Here is a 21,399-nt window from a genome sequence, read left to right on the forward strand (position 1 = left end):
TAGATCTTATATGTCATTTACTTGATGGCTGAAGATTTCCAAATTTGAATTTTGAAATTAACATTATAATGGAAAATGTGTTCATTGAGATTGGCATATTCATTCCAAAAATCCTTCTCTCTGTTTTGTTTTCCATGCAAACAATCTAAATTATGATAACACAGAATGAAATATTCTAAATGCAAAAGAGATGTTTCAAAGATTAGAACATTTAAAAAGAATTTGAAACTATAACATTTCCATGTTTAATCTTGATGCTTCTCTATGTTAAAACTAATTAAACTCTATTTGAACTTACAATATAACAGATGAGGTGGCACTACTGGTACAGAATATGCCTGTAAATACAGGAGACACAAGAGATGTGGGTTCCATCCCTGGCTTGGGAAGATCCTCTGGAGAAGGAAATGACAACCACTTCAGTATTCTTGCCTGGACTATCCTTTGGACAGAGGAGCCTGCATGCTACAGTCTATGGGGTCACAAAGAGTCAGACACATAGCGACTAAACAACAATAATGCAGAAAGCTATACAACCAGAGAAACAAAAAAAGGAAAGTTTGTGTTTGATTTTAGATGTGATTATGTTTCACATAAGAAAACAATTCACGTCTTGGAGTTCACAGATATCACTGGAAGTCCCAATGCTGGAATGGTTCTATATTTAGTTAAAATCTGAGGATAAAAGGTCTTATTTGTGTAATAAAATTTTAAAAACTTATAATCCTGATAGGAAACCATGTTAGATCTGAAATACTATCGAGAACATAAGAAAAGTTACTTTACCTTACTTTTTAAATTACACACCATTTGTAGCTCATCATGAACAAATATATCAGAGTCAAGTATGTTTCATCAAGAAAAATAGTAAAATAATAGAAAAATAATTCACTTTATGGAAGTGAAAAAATGGATAGGTTTAATGTATGAAATTGATACACTGGAAAACATGATACTGACATGAAAATGTCCATGGCTAAGAGTATAAAAATAGAGGAAAAATGGCAAATGCATGTAATAATGAAAATCCATTTTTTTCCTTTATTGAAAAAGATGAATATGTGGATCTAAAAGACATATATTTCACATTATAGAATCACTACTGTGAATGATCATTTATTTTGCTTCACTTCTGTATCTGTTACTTTGTGTTTAAATTGGTAGGACAGCAAAATGTTCTTTGATTTCCAATTTTCTGTCTTCTTTCCAGCTGGAGTTCAGAGACCAATATAGCCAGTATCTAAGCCAGTATTTGATGGCAGCATAACTCCAGTTCATGCATCATTTGTTTCGACTGCATCATTCACTAGTCAAGATAGACTCCAAAGCTGAGGACCTGGAACACTGAGAAGGAAGGCTGCCTCAGATCTTCATTCTCTCAGTACTTTAGCTTGCTCCTTGCTCCAGTCCAATGCTGGATAACGGATCCCTGAAGAAAGATCATGAGGGACTTCCAGGAACACATGGAGAGCCTGGTGTGATGAAGTAACCCCTGCCGCTTAAACTCTCCTCTCAGACCTAACCTGGGTCAGCTGCTTTCTTGGTTAAAGCTCCTGGGGTAGCCAACAAAGTGGAAGAATCCATGTGACACTCAACACAGATTTTCCCATTGTTTCCTTAGTTGTACATGTACCTAGATATAGTTTCAACATGTCTTGAAAAATAGGTCAGGAGACATGATGTCTAATGATGGCAACAGCATCATCATCATTCAAAAAGATTTTGACCCCCAGGATGAGAACTGTCTTCAGAGCAAGTTTACAAGCTAGATAAGAATACGTAACTCATTGCTATATCCTCATATGCTTCACCTTAAAATGAGAATTGTTTAATTCACGTTGATTAGGGCCTTATTGACCACAAGACTCCAAAAATTTTCCAGTTATCACATTTGGAATACATGGCACTCATTTTGCAAACTGCATCCAACTTACCATCATTCTCAGTGCATTCATTTTTATTTTCTTGAATAAGGAGTCAATTTATTTTCATTTAACTTTTGGATATTCCCCTCTGTTTATACCTGAACAGAACTTCACAAGCATCTCTATTAGTATCATGTGTCTTGTGAACCTTTATTATGTTGACTAAAAGCAACAGTCCTAGTAAGAAATAGAAGTGAATAGTCACATCAGTGGAAGTTACTTTGTAAAGTTTATTATTATTTTTGGCTGTGACAGCCACGTGGCTTATGAGACCTTTGTTCCCTCACTGGGGATTGAACCCAGACCCACGGCAGTGGAAGTACTGAATCCTAACCACTGAATGGCCAAGGAAGTCTCAAATCAAATTTCGCAGTTTTAGTTTTTCAGTTTTTCACTCAAGTATCCAGAGAAACTGAGAGAGTCAGTTCCTAGGCAGGTTGATAGGGAGTCTAAGGGTCCCCAAGGAGAGAGGGGTCTGGAATTCTCCAGGAGGAAGAAAGGACAAACGTTTTTTCTTTCTCCACATTCCTTAGGATTATATAACAATAATGTATCCTGCCTGAGGACAGTCTTTGGATTAAACCTTCTGGCTAATTCTGTTATCTTAAAATGTAAATTATGAGAGTAGGTCTGATGAGGTCTTTACAACCTCCAGACATTCTTTGGATTATATAACCTCATTGTTAACACTAGCAAGCGGGTACTCTTTCTGCCCCCTTCTGATGCCTATGTCAGAAGCTTTCTCTATCTCCTTTATACTTTAATAGAACTTTATTACACAAAAGCTCTGAGCGATCAAGCCTCGTCTCTGGCCCCGGATTGAATTCTTCTCCTCCAGGGGCCAAGAATCCCAGTGTCTTTGCGTGATTCAACAACAACCTTTCAAAACTCTAAATTGCTTTAACATTATATATTTGCTCTAAATAAATGACTGTTGGAGAACTGAAGGGAATATGACAAGGGTCACGAAACATGTAAATGTCACGTTAAAAGTAATGCATCAATCCAATACGTTTGAGACCCAAACTGATAAAGGTTAAAATAATAAATATTAATAGAATCTGCTTAAACTGTTGATTTATTTAAAACACAAACTCCACTGTAACTTGCAAGAGGAAAAAAACCTAAAATCAAATAATACCAAATACTTAATACCAAAACAAGGACAACACAGAGGCAGGCCAAAACAGAGCAAGAAAATATAATGAAGGAAATAATTAGAGGTAGCAATTTAATATAAACGAGATCTTTTTCATTAATATAATATTGATATCCTTGAGAGTTAAAACACGTTAAATTTGAGAAAGTAGGTCAATATATATAAGAAACAAATGGAATTTATAATTAAATATAAAAACGCTTGAGCTAAATTTCAAATAGTATAAACACTGAGTAAAGAATGTAACGTTACGTAGCAACGTGAACAGAAACGCGGTGGCACTGAAGTTTTACCTCAATGCTGTGCTTGAGCTGAGTCGCTTCAGTCGTGTCTGACTCTCTGTGAGTCTGTGGACCATAGGCTGCCAGGCTCTTCTGTCCATGGGATTCTCCAGGCAAGAATACTGGAGTGGGTTGCCATGCCCTCCTCCAGGGGATCTTCCTGACCCAGGGATCAAACTGGTGTCTTCTCTGTCTCCTGAATTGGCAGGCAGGTTCTCTACCATTAGCTCCACCTGGGAAGCCCAGCACAATGCTATTAGTTTGTAAAAAACCATATAGAAAAGTAATAAAGAGAAGATTTCAAAATATGATTTAGAAGAGGAAATTAGTGATCAACATGCTTGAGCCCTTAACCTAGAATAGGAAATATAATTTGTTACAAATATTTATAAATCATTCATGAAAATTATCATACATTAGACTTACACTGAAAATATCCATAAAGATGGAAGGCTAACTCCTCAAAATAACCATTTTGTCCTGACCTGGATGTCAGATTCTTTTATGGATCAGAGACTGGGGGGAGGTGAGGAAACAAAGTAAAGTGAGAGTGAAGTCGCTCAGTCGTGTCCAACTCTTTGCGACACGTGGACTGTCGCCCACAAAGCTCCTCCGTCCATGGGATTCTCCAGGCAAGAATACTGGAGTGGGTTGCCATTTCCTTCTCCAAAGGACCTTTTAATTCCTGTAAATATCTCCCAGAATGTCTAGTAAGCCTCAGGTAGGGGCATGTGCTAATTGCACTTCCTTACAATCATTTCATGGGTGGTGTAAAATGGAATATCTCATGTCACGTCAACAAAGATGTCACATCTATCTGTGATTCTGGCCTTCCCAAATGTGAATTTCTGTTCCACCTGGTAAGTAGCCAAGTAGGGCATCTGTGCCATTGCCACACAAAGAATCACAGTCCTTCACAGGTAGGTGGGGTCAGGTTATCCCCTGAGGCAGGCCATTATGGTTGTTTCAGTTTAGTTCAGTTCAGTTGCTCAGTCGTGTCTGTCTCTTTGCGACCACATGGACCGCAGCACGCCAGGCCTCCCTGTCTATCACCAACTCCCAGAGCTTACTCATACTCATGTGCATTGAGTCGGTGATGCCATCCAACCATCTCATCCTCTGTCGTCCCCTTCTCCTCCTGCCCTCAGTCTTTCCCAGCATCAGGGTCTTTTCAAATGAGTCAGTTCTTTGTATCAGGTGTCCAAAGTATTGGAGTTTCAGCTTCAACATAAGTCATTCCAATGAACACTTAGGACTGATCTCCTTTTAGGATGGACTGGTTGGATTTCCTTGCAGTCCAAGGGGCTCTCAAGGGTCTTCTCCAATAACACAAAGAGTTAAAGTCATAGAAGCAGATCCAGTGGAAATTCAAAATTAACCCTTCCCGGTTACAAGCTCAGACTATACCAGGTGATTCATTTCACTTCAGTTCAGTTCAGTCACTCAGTCATATCCAACTCTCTGCAACCCCATGGACTGCAGCACCCCAGGCCGCCCTGTTCATCACCAACTCCAGGAGTTTATTCAAACTCATGTCCATTGAGTCAGTGATGCCATCCAGCCATTTCATCCTCTGTCACCCCCTTCTCCTCCCACTTTCAATCTTTCCCAGCATCAGGGTCTTTTCCAATGAGTCAGTTCTTTGCGTCAGGTGTCCAAAGTATTGGAGTTTCAGCTTAGGCATCAGTCCTTTCAATGAATATTCAGGACTGATTTCCTTTAGGACGGATTGGTTGGATCTCCTTGCTGTCCAAGGGACTTTCAGGAGTCTTCTCCAACACCACAGTTCAAAAGCATCAATTCTTTGGTGCTCAGCTTTCTTTATAGTCCAACTCTCACATCCATACATTAATATTGGGAAAAGCATAGCTTTGACTAGATGGACCTTTGTTGGCAAAGTAATGTCTCTGCTTTTTAATAAGCTGTCTAGGTTGGTCATAACTTTTCTTCCAAGGAGCAAGCATCTTTTAATTTCATGGCTGCAGTCACCATCTGCAGTGATTTTGGAGCCTCTAAAAATAAAGTCTGTCACTGATTCCCCATCTATTTTCCATGAAGTGATGGGACCAGATGCCATGATCTTAGTTTTCTGAATGTTGAGTTTTAAGCCGATGTTTTCACTCTCCTCTTTCAGATGATTGATCCTCCAAAATTCACTTTCAAGAAAATAAAGTGTAACCACCGCTCCTTCCAAGTGTTCAGGTGTTTAGAATGTGTCTTTGCTGCTTTTCAGCAATGTAAGGCGAGTGCAGAGAAAAAGAGAGTGAGTTGGGCAGTCAGGCAAGAAAAGGGAAATTTACTAGAGGGAAAGGAGAGGGTGACTGGCCCTTAAGGAGAACCAGCTTACTCCCTTTCTGACAGGGTCCTACTTATACCCCACAAATGAAAAATTTTCTGAAGGGTTGGTTAATTTTTAGCCTGTAGTTGAGTCCTGTGGTCACATAGCTGGAGGTCTAGAATCTGGTGGTCTTGGAGCTTTGAGAAGATAGGCACCAGTGAGAAAGCAGAATGCCATTTGGGCAATTTGGTGAGTCTCATAGATCACTGTAATTTTATTCTCTGTTTGCAAGGTCGACATAATGAGTCATAGCATCATTGAGACCCCGTGTGGGTCCTATCAGGCAGCCTCTCTGTATTAGTCCAGGTAATTGTCCTTGCTATGTCTAAGCAACCCAGTTTTCTTTGCTACTTTTGTATAATTTTCATATCGTTACCTCTTCTTTGTTATTTGTATTTCACTTGGTAAAAGCTGTCCTGATGCTCCTGCAGTCTTTTCTATTTCAATTTTGAGGTTTGGTGCAAAAATAAAGGAAGGGAAAATGTAAGTGAAAAGAAGAGGAAATGTATTTCTTATGTGATTTTTCAAGATATCAAAACTTTCCACTCTCATTGAACATTCCTAGAAAGTACAAGTAAGCAGTGAATGAAAAAGTAACATACAAAGGTAAAGAGAAAGTAAACAATGTAATTGAAAAAAAAACTATAGTGACATTTTCTCTGTTCAAATGACAAAATGTCAGTTAACTACACAAATGGGGATGAAGAGCTCTACAGAGTGACAGGTTTCAGACCAGCTTATGGGAGACTGTTTAGCTGCAGACAGAACCAGAGGAGGGTAGCAGGCTCTTAGGCGGAGTGTTACCTAAGAGGCAAGTTGTCAGCTTTGCTAACTCCCAGTATCTATTTACCTATTTTTATTTGTCTGTTTACATTACTCACTCTTCATGGACGTTATCTGATTCTGAGGATATAGACCTATTAACTCACCATGAAAGAGACTGGGTCACAGATTGGACAGCCATTTTATTCACGTGTGAGAGGTCAGCTGTAACCTGGAAGCTACTAGGTATAAGTGATTTGGACAGGACGTCATGTTCACATAAGAAATGAGACTAGATGTAATAATGTTAACCACTGAGCTGAGAATTAAAGGAAGGGAAGCAGGTCATCTCAGGGAAATTCGAGACAGTTCTCATAGTTAGATGTGTGAATTTTCCCCCTTGTGGGAATGGCTAGTATATACTGAATGCTTCTATGTCTTGTCCAGGCAGGGTCAGAAGCATGCTATGTCATTCAATCTTCCCAACAATCCAGTGAAACAAATATGATTATCATTTCCATACAAGAGGAAAACCAGGGTGCTGAAGGTCACATAGCCAGTGTAGGATGGAGCTGGGACATCAATCTAGGCAAACTTGCCCCCATGTCCAGTGTCTCAAGCACTGGACCGACCTGTGTCCTCTGACAAAGTGCTTCCTATTTTAGAGGAACTTAGTAAGTTCTTCCTCTCCAATTCCTATTCTTCTTTGTCACAAACGTGTCATTTGTTCATTCCAGGAACATTACAATCATTACACTACAATTGAAGAGGATACAGTTCCCATTGCCCTTGCTAACTTCCAGTCCTATATTTCAAGTGGTGTTTTGTTGATATCTACAGAGTAGCCTGGCAGACTATGGTCCATAGTTTCAAAAAGAGTTGGACACAGCTGAAACAACTTAGCAACAACTGAACTTTGAGAGTCCCTGTTTACATCTGAGAAAATATTTTGAGAAATTACCCAGAAAGTTTAAAAATCCATTTAAATTTACTCTTACTATCTCTGTTTTCAGAAGATTATAATTTTCTGAAACAGTCTTAAAATACTAGATTTGAGTAGTCAAACTTTGGTGTGTATAATTCTCTTACAACTGGCTCTGTGGCCCACTCACTGGAAAAGACCGTGATGCTGGGAAAGACTGAGGGCAGGATGAGAAGGGGACAACAGAGGATGAGATGACGGGATCGCATCACCAACTCAATGGATATGAACTTGAGCAAATCTGACCAATAGAGAAGGACAGGGAAGCCTGGCGTGCTGTAGTCCATGGGGTCAAAGAGAGTGGACACGCCTTAGTGAAGAACAACAATGGGACAGAGACCCCTCGGTGCACTTCCTCTGGGACAGACACCTTCCTGGATTCCCCACATGTGCCATTACTGCCTTTAGGGAGCTTACAATCTATCAGGGCAGTCAAATGTTACATAATTAGAGGGATTACTTAATTACAACTGTACGTAGTGCAGCTAAAGGAGAATGCTTAAGGTTAATGAGGAATAACATGGAGGCAGAATAGTTTAGTGGTCAAGTACCACTTATGCAGTTAATCCTGACTAATCTCTCTGAGTTTTCAGTTTCCTTATTTGCAAACATGTCAATAATTATAGTAATTATCTCATAAGGAAGCTGTGAAGATTACTGTCATGTTTATTAAAAACACTTTGCTGAGAGGCTGCATGTAAAAATTTCTGTTATTAATATTATTAAAAATTATCTGTACCTTACAGAATTGGTAAAGACATGCCATTACAAGGGTTGAATGTAATTGCAACCTCAGTATTCCTGAGTGTATGGTAGATTATCACCATAGTGGCAATAGCACCCCACTCCAGTACTCTTGCCTGGAAAATCCCATGGACAGAGGAGCCTGGTAGGCTGCAATCTATGGGGTTGCTCAGAGTCAGACACGACTGAGCAACTTCACTTTCACTTTTCACTTTCATGCATTGGAGAAGGAAATGGCAACCCACTCCAGTGTTCTTGCCTGGAGAATCCCAGGGATGGGGGAGCCTGGTGGGCTGCCGTCTCAGGGGTCGCACAGAGTCGGACACGACTGAAGCGACGCAGCAGCAGCAGCCAGTACTCTTGCCTGGAAAACCCCATGGACGGAGGAGCCTGGTAGGCTGCAGTCCATGGGGTCGTTAAGTCGGACACGACTGAGCAACTTCACTTTCACTTTTCACTTTCATGCATTGGAGAAGGAAATGGCAACCCACTCCAGTGTTCCTGCTTGGAGAATCCCAGGGACGGGGGAGCCTGGTGGGCTGCAGTCCATGGGGTCGCACAGAGTCGGACACAACTGAAGCGACTTAGCAGCAGCAGCAGCAGAGGAGAAAGAGAAATAAACACAGGCAAAGTTGAATTTTTTAGGACAACTAGCCAGAGAAGGCAATGGCAACCCACTCCAGTACTCTTGCCTGGAGAATCCCAGGGACAGAGGAGCCTGGTGGGCTGCTGTCTATGGGGTCACACAGAGTTGGACACGACTGGAGCATTTTAGCAGCAGCAGCAGCAGGACAACCAGCACCTAAAAAAGTGCCTTGTGGATTACAGTTGCAACATAATTCATTTTTAACAAATGATATCAGTGATATTGTTCCCTATCATGTCTCCAGTGAGCTTAAGGCCTACTCAGATATTGTAAAGGTACACACACAACTGAATTTTTTGAAGAAGGGAAAAAGGGTAAATAAGGAAAAAATGAGAAAAATCAAAAGCTTCTCTTATAAGCTCTTTTCATACTGATCATTTCTTGGTGACCTGGAAAAGTCACCATTTTGCATGAATATTTCTCCCTTCTCTGACTTTGATCAGACTCTTCTCCCCAGGAACAACTAAGGAGGTGTGAGAAGCATGCTATACAGCTGTATAGCTATGAACCACAGTGGCACGCATGATTTGATGTCCCCCACCTAGGCACTCATGGCACAAATTATCACTTTTATTGATTTCATTACAAAGAGTGGAAAAAGAAAGGAAAGGGCAAACTGTGGAAAAACCCAGAAAGTGAAAGTTTCTCTACTCACTCTTTAAGACCACCCATCACCCCAAGCCCTCAGAACTTGCCTACACCTCCCCCGCAGGCAGTCCTGTGAGCCCCCAGCGTCCCAGTGGCCCTCCCCGTCTCTGTGCTGCTGGCCCTGGTGATGCTCTGCTCCAGCCCCACGTGCTCCCTGGGCTATGAGCTGCCTGCGAGTCACGGCAATCTGGAAAGCTTCACACGTTGGAGTCAGATGGAGAGAGTGCCCATTGTGTCCTGTCTGAGGGACAGGACTGACTTCAGATTTCCTCAGACCCTGGTGCACGGGACCAGGCTTGAGAAGACAGAAGCCACAGCTGTTGTGCACGAGTTGCTCCAGCAGACCTTCCAGCTCTTCAGCACCACGGGCTCTTCTGCAGGTTGGAACGAGAGCCTCCTGGACAGATTCCTTGTGGGACTTGATCAGCAGCTGGAGGACCTGGACACGTGTCTGAGGGAGGGAAGGACACCAGAACAGTTACCTCTAGGGAGTGAGAACTCCAGATTGGCTGTGAAGAGTTACTTCCAGCGAATCAGTGTGCATCTCAAAGAGAAAGAATACAGCCGCTGTGCCTGGGAGGTTGTCAGCGTGGAAATCAGAAGGTGCTTGGTCTTTGCCAACAAGCTCATCGGAAAACTCAGGAAATTAAAAAGACATTGAATGTGAAAACAGTTCATCTGGTCAACTAAATGGCTATTTTCTAAGACTCAAAGTGCAACCTTTAACTCTAGTTTTGTGTCAGATGACATATAAGTAATAGCTAATATATGGGATTATATAAATGTATGTTAAATGTTTTGTTACCATAACTGTTTAAAACAGATTTAAGAATCCATTTTTCCATATCTTAAAAACCTAAAATATTTATTTATTTATTAAAATTATCGGAAATATTTAGGCTGTTCATAGCATTTAAATATTTATTATTCATAAGATAGTTGTTTTGTATTATATTTTGTAGAAGACTACTATTTGTATTTAAGTAGTGGAAAGAAAAGTAATTTTAAAAAAGCAAGCTGGCTTGCACACACCTTTGAACAAAATCTAACCCAAAGCCTGATCCTACAAGATAAACCTATACTGAAGTCACCTGAATAAAGAGGGAACGGTGTTACCCACCCTGGGTCATAGAAGGAACAAGGGACAATTTGAGGAGGGAATGAATGTGATTCTTGAGACATAGATTAGAGGTGGGAGGGAGATAAGTGAAGAAAAGCCCAGATCATGCACACAGTTGCCTGCTTGGGGCCTGTAAGAACTGGAGTGCCTTCAAGGATTAGTGGAGAACCACATACATCGTGGGAGGTCAATCACATATATGGGATCTAGGATCCTGGAGTAGGATGAGGAAGGGAGAGCAAGTTTTCTACACTTGGCCAATCCTGAGAAAAGAGTCTTCCTAAACTGTTCAAATGGAGGCAAGAAGAACAAGGCGGGCTGGGGATTGCAGAGACAGCAAAGAGATGTGAGAATCAGTAGCTGCCATGATAAATGTGACTCTAAAGAAGTAAAGAGGGTTTCTTAAACTTATTTATATATATTAAACACACTTGTCATTGCTAAACTTTTAAATAACTCATACAAAGGAATGCCTACCCTTGACCTCTAGGAGGACACACCCTAATCCTATACTGTTAACAATTTAATGGGTATCCTTCTAGACATTTTCATATGTAGTTAACAAATCTATACATAGAGACATATTAATGTATATCACATAAATATCCATTTTTCATATACTTCAGTTTCTCATTTATTTATATTTCCTTGCAAATAGATGTTTGAGATATTTCTTCATTAGTACATAAAAAAGGATTGCCTAGTTATAAATTGCTGCATTATGTCTTAACTGCAAAACTAAGATAATCGTAAAAGCTTACCTTGAAAGTGTGGCAAGATTAATTGCCTTAATTTATAGCACATGCTCAGAATGGTACCAGACACTTCCCAAGTGCTCCTTACGTTAAGTCTTCTATTTGAATCTGTTTAGCAGATTATTTCCTCACGTTCTGGGTCTGTGGTCAGGAAGATGAGGCAGTTCCCAGAGAGCTGTTCAGAGACAGATTCCTGCAGCTCACCCACTGCACAGCAAGAGGAGAAATAGCCATTCACTGGGATGACATTTGGAGAAGGCGATGGCACCCCACTCCAGTACTCTTGCCTGGAAAATCCCATGGACAGAGGAGCCTGGTAGGCTGCAGTCCATGGGGTCGTGAAGAGTCACACACGACTGAGCGAGTTCACTTTCACTTTCCACTTTCATGCATTGGAGAAGGAAATGGCAACCCACTCCTGTGTTCTTGCTTGGAGAATCCCAGGGACGGGGGAGCCTGGTGGGCTGCCGTCCATGGGGTCGCACAGAGTCGGACACGACTGAAGCAACTTAGCAGCAGCAGCAGGGATGACATTGCCAAGCCTATTGCAACAATTACTCAGAGTTCTAGACGGAAACAGGAAACATTCCTATGTGGCACAGAGGCCAGCTGTATACAAGACACACCCCCACCCTCACTGGATTCTTTGTTTTCCCTGGACTTTAGGAGCTCAGAGTTTCAGCCAGGAAGACACAGGCGTCTGGCAGGCAGTCAGGACGATCCTCTGCTCTGTGCACTCAACTCAGGCAGGAGGCCAGGCCAGAGGGGATTCCCAGGCTGGATCCTGAAATTCCTTTTGGCAGCTTGCATTTAGTTTCCTTTTCACTTGTTGCATCAACTTCGTTGCTATTTTTGCCTTCTGGGGTTCATTACGCAATCTCTGATGATGTAACAAAATTCAAGTCACTTGTCGGATTTGAGTATGTAGACGGCTTTGCTTTGGGCTGTTTCACTTTAAAGATTCAGAAACTGCCTCAGAGACAGGAAAACTCACCCAGAACCTGCACAGTGCGACCTGCCCTCATGTCAGCAGGGTGGGGCAGGGGGCCCCGGAGGCTTGTTCAGCAGCTGCAGCCAATGTGTTGTCCTTTTAACCCTCTTCTCAACCTTAGGTTGGCCCGACTCAATGCAGCCCTGACAGTTATTCTGAGAATTCAGAGTCCAGCTCAGAGAACAACCTGGGATCTGAAGGGAAAAGTAAATACAGGCTTGATGCAGACGGGCATGTTCTGAAAGGGCCAGTCTGAGTGTCCAGCAGCAGTGGGTCCTGGCAGCAAACAGTGAAAACAAGGCCTGGGCTGCTCCTGCCTGTTCCTGGGCCATCGACCCTCTGATGGGAGAATTCTGAGAGTGACAGGGGTGAAGAGTGTAGGATCCTCTGGTTGGGTACATTCTGGAGGAGTTAGGAGAGTTAGCCAAGGCCCTGACCAAAATACTGAGTCCCAGCTGCATCTGAAGTGAGCAGGAGAAACACGGCAATGATTATTGTCCATGGCCTGTGAATGATGTCCTTAGTGTGAGTAAAGGGAAGACAGAAGAGGCTGCAACCAGAGGTACTTAGATCTCTCTGCATATTGTCCCTCTTCACACCAGAGGGGAGGCCTGAGGAGGGGGTCTGGGCCCCCTGGCTGTGAGCACAGGGCAACCCCAGCCTCGGCAGAGTCAGCCTCAGGTGCTGAGAGAGGGCGAGAGCGAGGCCACAGCTGGAAGGTGGGAAAACACGCTCTTCTCTCAAGCTGGAGACGGACCTTCCATCGTGGTCCTGAAGTTTACAGGAACTCTCTTTGTCACCAAGCAAAATGTCTCCAGTCTACTCTGGCCTATTTTTAAATTTATATAATAGTATATATTTTCTTCTGAGGTGATAACCCTATTATCAGGATAGATAAAGTATTTATGCAATTTTAATGGGTATTTGGGCTGTTCCTAGTTTGGGACTCTTATGAATATTGCTGATCTGAATATTCTTTACTTCTATACTGATTCATATTTACATGATTCTTTCCCAGGGTAATTGCTAAGAGTGGACTTACTGGGTCATGTTGTTGTTCAGTCGCTCAGTCATGTCTGATTCTTTGTGACCCCAATGGACTGCAACAAGACTTCCCAGTCCTTCACCATCTCCCAGAGCTTGCTCAAACTCATATCCATTGAATCAGAGATGTCATCCAACCATCGTGTCCTCTGTCGTCCCACTCTCCTGCCTTCAGTCTTTCCCAGCATCAGGGTCTTTTCTAATGAGTCAGCTCATTAAAGGATTGCAGTTTCAGTTTCAGCATCAGTCCTTCTAATGAAGTTCAGGATTGATTTCCTTTAGGATTGACTGGTTTAATCTCCCTGCAGTTCAAGGGACTCTCAAGAGTCTTCTCCAACACCACAGTTCAAAAGCATCAATTCGTCAGTGTTCAGCCTTCAATATGGTCCAGCTCTTACATCCACATATGACTGGGTCATAGACCACAGGCTATGCATATTTTCAGCTTTGCTAGATAATGTTTTTGAAAGTAGTTGTACAAATATACACAACAAACATTAGTTGCTCCATATGGTCATCACACTTGCTATTTTCAGACCTTAATTTTTTATTTGCAGGCAATGTATTTATCTAAAAACTTGAAAAATCAACCAAACTTTTATATAGTGTTTGTAAAGCTGATCAGAGAAAAATAACAAAATTAGTTATTGTCATAAGCATATATATATGAAAAAGCAAGGAAAACTTAGTTCATTAAAAATTAGCAAATGTCATGAAAAAATTTCATTCATACTTGCAACAATAAGAAAGCATAAATATATTGGAATGAACCTCAGAAAGAATGTGCAAGACACATAATCAAGCCAGCAGCAAAAATTTATTGAGATAGTTTTAAAATAGTTCAAGAAAATGGCAATATTTGTTTTACTTTATGACGTGGTTAGGACATGTTTGCTAAGTAAATGTTTGTTCACTAAAAGACCGTGTCTCTCAGGAGGAGGTGGCCTTGACAGTCTCCTATTGCACACTCTGATTTCCCTTCTCACTGAGGCTTACTACCTCATCACGTGCTTACATGTCCCTTGCTCACTTACAAGAGAGAAGTTGCTTAACCTCATTAATGATCAAGATTTAAAACATACTGTCTCAATGTTAGAGAAAGAAATTGTTATTTTTTCTGGCCATCTGAGTCAAAAATGCAATTATAGACTTGTACTTAGAGGTCAAAGGTAAAGACAAATTGTCCTGTCAAAGCTATTTTTTAAAAAAAACTTAAATCTACACTTTATTCAAATCTCCTTATTCCTGTACCCATCCACCCAGCCCCGCTGGTTGCAGGAATTTCATTTTTATTTATTTAAGGCTGCGAGACTTGTGACATCTTATTAAATAGTTCCCCAACCAGGGATCCAAGCAGGATCCTGCAGTGAAAGCATGGAGTCCCAATCAGTGAAACTCAAGAGAATTCCCAGATCTCCTTAGTTTTTACCCAAAGTTGTTTTTCTGTCCCCGGATGCCATTTAGAATGGCACATTACCTTTCATTTCCATGTTTCCTTAGGCACCTCAAGGCTGTGACAATTTCTCAGTAGTAGACTTTTTATGTTCTTATCAGTGGTATTATTTTGAAATGTCAATTTCCAATTTTTATTACTAATGTCAAAAGATGTGATTGATTTTAATATTGATCTTTTTTTCAGTGACCTTGTTAAATTTATTTTAAAATTTCAATAGTTTATATGTCCTTTTGTATTTTGTATGTACACACTTACATCATCTTTAGATGGAAAAAAAATTATCTGAGGCAGTCAGCAAGGAATTTGAACAGACCTCTCACAAAGAAAATATCTAAATTGTCAATAAGCATATGAAAATGTGCTGAACCTTATTAATAACTAGCAATATGAATTAAAACTCTAATAAGATATCACTACAATTCACTAGAATGGCTAAAATTAAGAAGACTGGCAATACCAAGTGTTGAAAAGAAAGTAATGCAACTGATATCCCATACTTTTGATAGTGAGAATATAAATTGGTGTAAACTTTGAAAAATACGTTTGTCATTATCTACTAAATCTGAACATATGCACATTCTATGAGCCAATTATTTCATCCTAGGCATATATCCAACAGAAGGCTACACAAACATGCACCAAAAGATGCAAACAAGGATTTTCATAGCCAAAATTAATTATACCAACATAAAGTCTGTGAATGCAATTGAAAGAGACCTATTAGGAAGCACCTCATGAACACAATAGCAGGAAGTGGGAGGAGGACAAAGGGAAGAAAGCAGAAGGAGTTCTTGTTTGCAATTCTGCACCCATCCCCTTCTTCCGGTTCCTCACTCTGGTCTTTCTTTCCAGTCTCTACAGCCATGAGAGCGCCTGGGCAGGACTTCTCCCTGCTTCAGTTCCCAATAACATTTGGGCCCATTCTTCTGTTCAGGGCACAACTTAGTGCCCTCTCTGCCTGAAGACTTCTCGAATGAAATACAAAGCCACACTCTGGCCTTCAAAAGCATCCCAAATATATCTTGAGCTGATTTTCCCACCATTGATCCCCTTGGTTCTTCGCTCATAACTTGTCCACAATTTGAAGCTCCTTCTACGTGGTCCCTGCAAACTCAGCAACTCTCCTGGCTCTGTGTAAGCTGCTCTCTCCACCTTGAGCTGTGCTCGCCACCATGAGCCGTCACCACAGGAGGCCAAGTGAGCACCTGACTAGCCCAATCTTAGCTGTACTATGACTGCAAAAGTATGCACCGTATTTTGAAGGAACTATGAAAGAGAGGAATGTAACTATCTCATTATTAATTTATATTGGTATATGTTGGAATGATAACATTTGGATATTTTGTGTTCAATAAAACACACTATTAAAATTAACTTCACTTGTTTCTTTTTAATCTTTTGACATGGCTACTAGAAAAACTTAAATTGCCTGTATGGCTCCCATAATATTTCTTCTGAGCAGTGCTGAATACATTCTCTGGTAGCATATCAGAAAATCACAGAAAGAACAAATAATGTTTAGTTGCACAAATTAAATATAATTGCTATTAAAATGTTAGTATATTTCCTTTAGTTTATATTTTTTCCTATATACTTTTACATAGTGGCATTGTATCTACAATTTTATGCCCTGCTTTTGAATATAACTAGGTGCTTTTTATTTTCTAATGATACCAAAAAAATATATTCCTTATAGAAAAAATTTTAATGTGAGGAAAGAAGGGGTAAAAATTTAGTAACATTTAAAAAATTCTTTGAAACTAGATTATGAAAATACCTAAGAATCCTATCTCACAAATATTCTTTCATTATGGGGAAAATTTCATGTATAAACAGTTCTAAAGGAACAAAATGAAGAGGAAAAAATTTTCCTACTTGTTGCATCCTTACCTTAATATGCAAAATCAGATATTTAGATTATTCAAAGTATGTACAAAATAAATATACATTGGCCCTCAGTTATGGTCAAAAGGCATCCTACAAGAGAAATCATAAACTTTTATGTGTGGCCTGTGTAGCATTCATTTGCCTGCACAGAGATAAGACTTAATCTTTACTTTGGTATATTCTGGATAATTTGAGATTGCCAAATAAAGCAATAAATTAAAGTTGATAAAGATATGCAATATCTTGCTGCTTATGGTTAAGGCCTAAAAAAAACTCACGCAAACTTACTTTATAAAAAAATACAAAAATTATTTTCTACAATTGTTAAACTCTTAGAAATAAAGACCCTTTCACAAAATCTAAGAATATGAAAAAAGAGCAAGAAAGATCTTTTCCGGTGAAAGAACCCTGTAATAATTCAGTTCAAATTGATTAGGCATTTTTATTTTTAGCATTTAACAATTCACTGAAAATTTACAAAAACATTAGAAATTCTCCCAGACTGTATATCTTTTCCCCTAATACATATAAAATCAAAAAGCAAGGAGCTAAAAAGAAAAAGAGTTTTAGAGGTAACTAATCATTTAAACAACACAGGAGAACTAAAAAGGAAACTGGAAAGTGGGAAATTCCTCTTCAATAGAAAGAATGTAGGGCCATCCTGTGTAAGTAGCCCACACTCAAGGAGGAAGGCCATTCACTCTGCAAACCCTTGAAGACTCAGCTTCAGCACCTACTAGCAGAACAGGCAGCCCTGTGCCTGATTTCACCATGACCCACCGGTGCCTCCTCCAGATGGTTCTCCTGCTGTGTTTCTCCACCACAGCTCTTTCCAGGAGCTACAGCTTGCTTCGATTCCAACAAAGGCGGAGTGCTGCGGTGTGTCAGAAACTCCTGTGGCAGTTACCTTCAACTCCTCAACATTGCCTCGAGTTCAGGATGGACTTCCAGATGCCTGAGGAGATGAAGCAAGCACAGCAGTTCCAGAAGGAAGATGCCATATTGGTCATGTATGAGATGCTCCAGCAGATCTTCGGCATTCTCACCAGAGACTTCTCCAGCACTGGCTGGTCTGAGACCATCATTGAGGACCTCCTTGAGGAACTCTATGGGCAGATGAATCGTCTGGAGCCAATCCAGAAGGAAATAATGCAGAAGCAAAACTCCACTATGGGAGACAAGACCGTTCTTCACCTGAGGAAATATTACTTCAACCTCGTGCAGTACCTGAAGTTCAAGGAGTACAATAGATGTGCCTGGACAGTCGTGCGAGTGCAAATACTCAGGAACTTTTCTTTCCTGACGAGACTAACAGGTTATCTCCGTGACTGACATCTCCCACCTGTGGCTCTGGGAAGGGACAATGTGACTTTGAGGTGAGACTCTTCAGCCAGCAGAGGCTCTTGAAGTAACTAACAAAGCAATGCACTGGATTTCAATGGACAGTTAAAGACTAAGCTATTTTAAAATTGATTTATGCATTATTTATTTATTTATTTAAACTTTTGTATGAGAAATAAATTATTTATGAAACAAAAGTCAATGTGGCAGTTTTAATGTCAACTTGATTGATGTGACAACATATATTAAAAATTGGTGAGCACCCTGGAGACATGTATTGCAAAACAAGCCTGCAGAATAGTAGTTTCCAGCCCCTGCCTTTGAGGAATTTAAAATAGAAGACATGTTGAATGTCCAAGTTACAGGCATATTCTCCATGGATCCGTACAGTTTACCTGCTCTTGTCTCCTTCACTTCTTTAAATGTATCAGACAGCTCATGCTGTAGGGCCCCACTATATGATGTGGGGTTCTTTTGTCTTTTTTTCAACTGGGGGAAAATGTACACCACCTTACATTTGAGAGTCTTACAAAGTAAGCCTTCTTGATGCCAATAAATTTTGGGCAAATTCCATTCAGTTTATAAAATTCTTAACTACAGAAAATGAAAAATTCTGACCTTCTAAATGTCCTTAGTTTCTTGTACACTTCAACCCTCATTTCTAACAATGTAGTCCTGGGAAAGAGGTTTCAGGAACATGAGTTAAAAATTACTTAAGACGGTCACGGGGTCATTAAAAACTGTCAGATATGGTAATCCCTCAATTAAAAATTAGTGAAAAGTAATCTTGAGGGTTAGCCCTCCCATCGCCCCATAGCAGATAGTGTCATCGCGGCCACTGTGTTCCACTTTGTACCCAACGCCCTCCCATAGTTCCACAGCGAATAGTCTCTGAGCCATCGCGGGATTCCACCGTGTTCGCAACGCCCCTCACCTCCCCACCCTATCCCCACATCGTGGTAAAGTCAATAGTCTCATCACGGACACTGTGTTCCACTATGCTCCAACTTGTGCAGAACACTGTCCCATCGACTCACTGCAAATCGTCTCCTAGCCACCGCGGGATTCGACCGTGTGAGCAACGCCCCAGCAGGTTCCCACAGAGAATAATCTCTTAGCCGCCGCGCTCCTCGTGCGCAACGCCCCCCGCCCCCACCATCGCCACAGAACCAAAACTGTCATCGCTGCCGCTGTGTTTCACTTTGTGCACAATGTCCTCCCACCGTTCCACAGCGAATAGTTTCCTAGCCCGCGGGATTCCAGCGTGACCGCAACGCCCGCCGCTCCCCACCTCCCATCATGGTGGTACAGCCAATAGTCTCATCGCAGTTACCTTGTTTCACTTTGTCAGCAACGCCCCCACAGCGTCCGGTAACCAATCGTTTCATGCCCACCTTCTAGTTTCACTTTGGGCACAGCGCTGTCCATCCTCGCGTCGCCAATAATCCCATCACCGCTGCCCGGTCCCTTTATCTGAGCTGTGGGTTCCCTCGCGCCGGAAGTGAGCGCCAATCTGTAAAATCAGCCTCATCTCGCTCAGAAGCCCCGCCTTGGGGGTTCTTTTCCTCAAACATGGGCTTGGTTGTTTGACATTTGGAAAGAAAGCCCACTACTCAGGCGGTCTTTCCTAAAATGCAATATTCTGGCTCCCTACTCAGGACAGCGGAAAACCAGCCCTTTTCCATAAAAGGGCTAATGATATGCGCACCCTTGAATCAGTGCTCCTATAAAAAGCTCTGTGGAAACTTTGCGTCCTGTCTCTCCAGCCCATGTGAGTCAACAGCCAACTCCCCCAAGACTGCGATTCGAAAGCAGAAGCGATCGAACCACAGCGTGCGCGCTCTCGCTGTCGCCCGGAGAAGCAGGAGGTCTGCGGTTCCATCTCAGCGCTCTTTGCTCATTGTTTCGCGGTGCTCGCGCGCCCCCTCCCGGCCGTCTACAGACTCACTGACATTCTCTATGGCCCACATCCACTTGCTGGTGGAAGGGGTGATGCTCCGCAGCATCCCTGTTTGCTCTCTTCGCTGGAACGTGCCTGGGATCCACTGCCAGAAAAACAAGGAAATCTTCAAACACTTGAAACAGATGGAAAGGATCCGCTCTCAGTGGCGCCTAAAGGACAGAGCCACTTCAGACTTCCTTGAAAAAGAGAGAAGATCACTCCAATGCAGATGACTCAAGGCCCCGGCAACCACTATCTGATGCTCCTGCAGAGCTTCCAACTCTTCACCACGGAGGACAGCCGTGCTACTTGGAACAACTCTCTGCTGGATAAACTCCTCTCCAGCCCGGATCAGAGCATGAAACAATTGGAGCAGATGGAAGAAAACAATCTGTGCTGTTCTCATTTGGGATTCCCTGCCCAGGAGTATTTCCATGGCATCCATCTCTACCTCAGGGAACAGGAATACAGCCATTTTCCCTGAGAGGCTCTCACAGTGGAAATTAAAAGTGCCTTTCCCTCATATAAGAATCCTCAAGAAACCTCCACAAATAAAGATGTTTATATTTGTAACTCTCGCTAATGTATTACATTATTTTTTGCTTCTTGCTCCAGAGCAATTGTACTCATATAATTCTTCAGGCATTGAAAAATGTCTGAAATGAAAATCATGATTTTCCAGAAACAGGTGTGGACAGCAGAACAGAATGTCTTTTCTTGTATAAAGATCTTTTTATCATCATTGAAAAGATCTCTTGATGTCTGAGGGGCTGTTATTTTCTATACTCAACGTTCAGAGTTCCTTTCTCATGGACAAGTTTTCAGGATCCTCTGTTCTTAAAGATCTTTCTCAGTTAATTCTAGGTGCTATAGAGGTAAAGAATATACTGAGGATTTTCATAATAGAAACTTATCTTTCTTTCTCTGAAGCTTGTCTTGTTCACTTCTTTAAATGTACCAGATAGCTCATGCCAGAGGGCCCCTCTATATGATGTGGGGGTTTTTTCCTCTCTTTTTTTTCAATTCGGGGACAATGTACATCACCTTACATTTGAGAGTCTTACAAAGTAAGCCTTCTTTACGCCAATTAACATGAACTGGAGTTACACTTCCATCTATGGACTGTAGTCAAATACTGGCTTCAGTTCGGTTCAGTTCAGTCGCTCTGCTCAGTCGTATCCGACTCTTTGCGACCCCATGGACTGCAGCATGCCAGGCTTCCCTGTCCATCACCAAATCCTGGAGTTTACACAAAGTCATGTCCATTGAGTCAGTGATGCCATCCAACCATCTCATCCTCTGTTGACCCCTCCTCCTCCTACCCTCAATCTTTCCCAGCATCAGGGTCATTTTCAATGGGTTGGTTTCTTCTCAGCAG

At 41.5% G+C, this 21,399-nt stretch overlaps 1 protein-coding gene and 2 long non-coding RNA genes across 3 annotated transcripts; 1 reads left to right on the forward strand and 2 right to left on the reverse strand.

The window, feature by feature from the left end:
* Nucleotides 1-1,018: 1,018 nt before the first annotated feature.
* On the reverse strand, nucleotides 1,019-3,499 carry LOC123332786. Its single transcript, XR_006549816.2, has 2 exons — nucleotides 3,378-3,499; nucleotides 1,019-1,336 (listed from the first exon to the last, which is right to left on the reverse strand). It is a non-coding gene; the product is annotated as an uncharacterized LOC123332786 (long non-coding RNA).
* A 5,887-nt stretch (nucleotides 3,500-9,386) lies between these two features.
* On the reverse strand, nucleotides 9,387-20,647 carry LOC123465591. Its single transcript, XR_006640857.1, has 3 exons — nucleotides 19,413-20,647; nucleotides 11,367-11,567; nucleotides 9,387-9,936 (listed from the first exon to the last, which is right to left on the reverse strand). It is a non-coding gene; the product is annotated as an uncharacterized LOC123465591 (long non-coding RNA).
* On the forward strand, nucleotides 17,510-18,230 carry LOC102402056 (interferon beta-2). The gene has a single exon (XM_025281458.3). It carries the CDS (start codon nucleotides 17,510-17,512, stop codon nucleotides 18,068-18,070), a length of 561 nt encoding a protein of 186 aa, XP_025137243.1. The 3' UTR covers nucleotides 18,071-18,230.
* Nucleotides 20,648-21,399: the final 752 nt, after the last annotated feature.

Source organism: Bubalus bubalis, chromosome 3 (genome assembly GCF_019923935.1).
Source record: "Bubalus bubalis isolate 160015118507 breed Murrah chromosome 3, NDDB_SH_1, whole genome shotgun sequence".
NCBI classification, from domain to species: domain Eukaryota; kingdom Metazoa; phylum Chordata; class Mammalia; order Artiodactyla; family Bovidae; genus Bubalus; species Bubalus bubalis.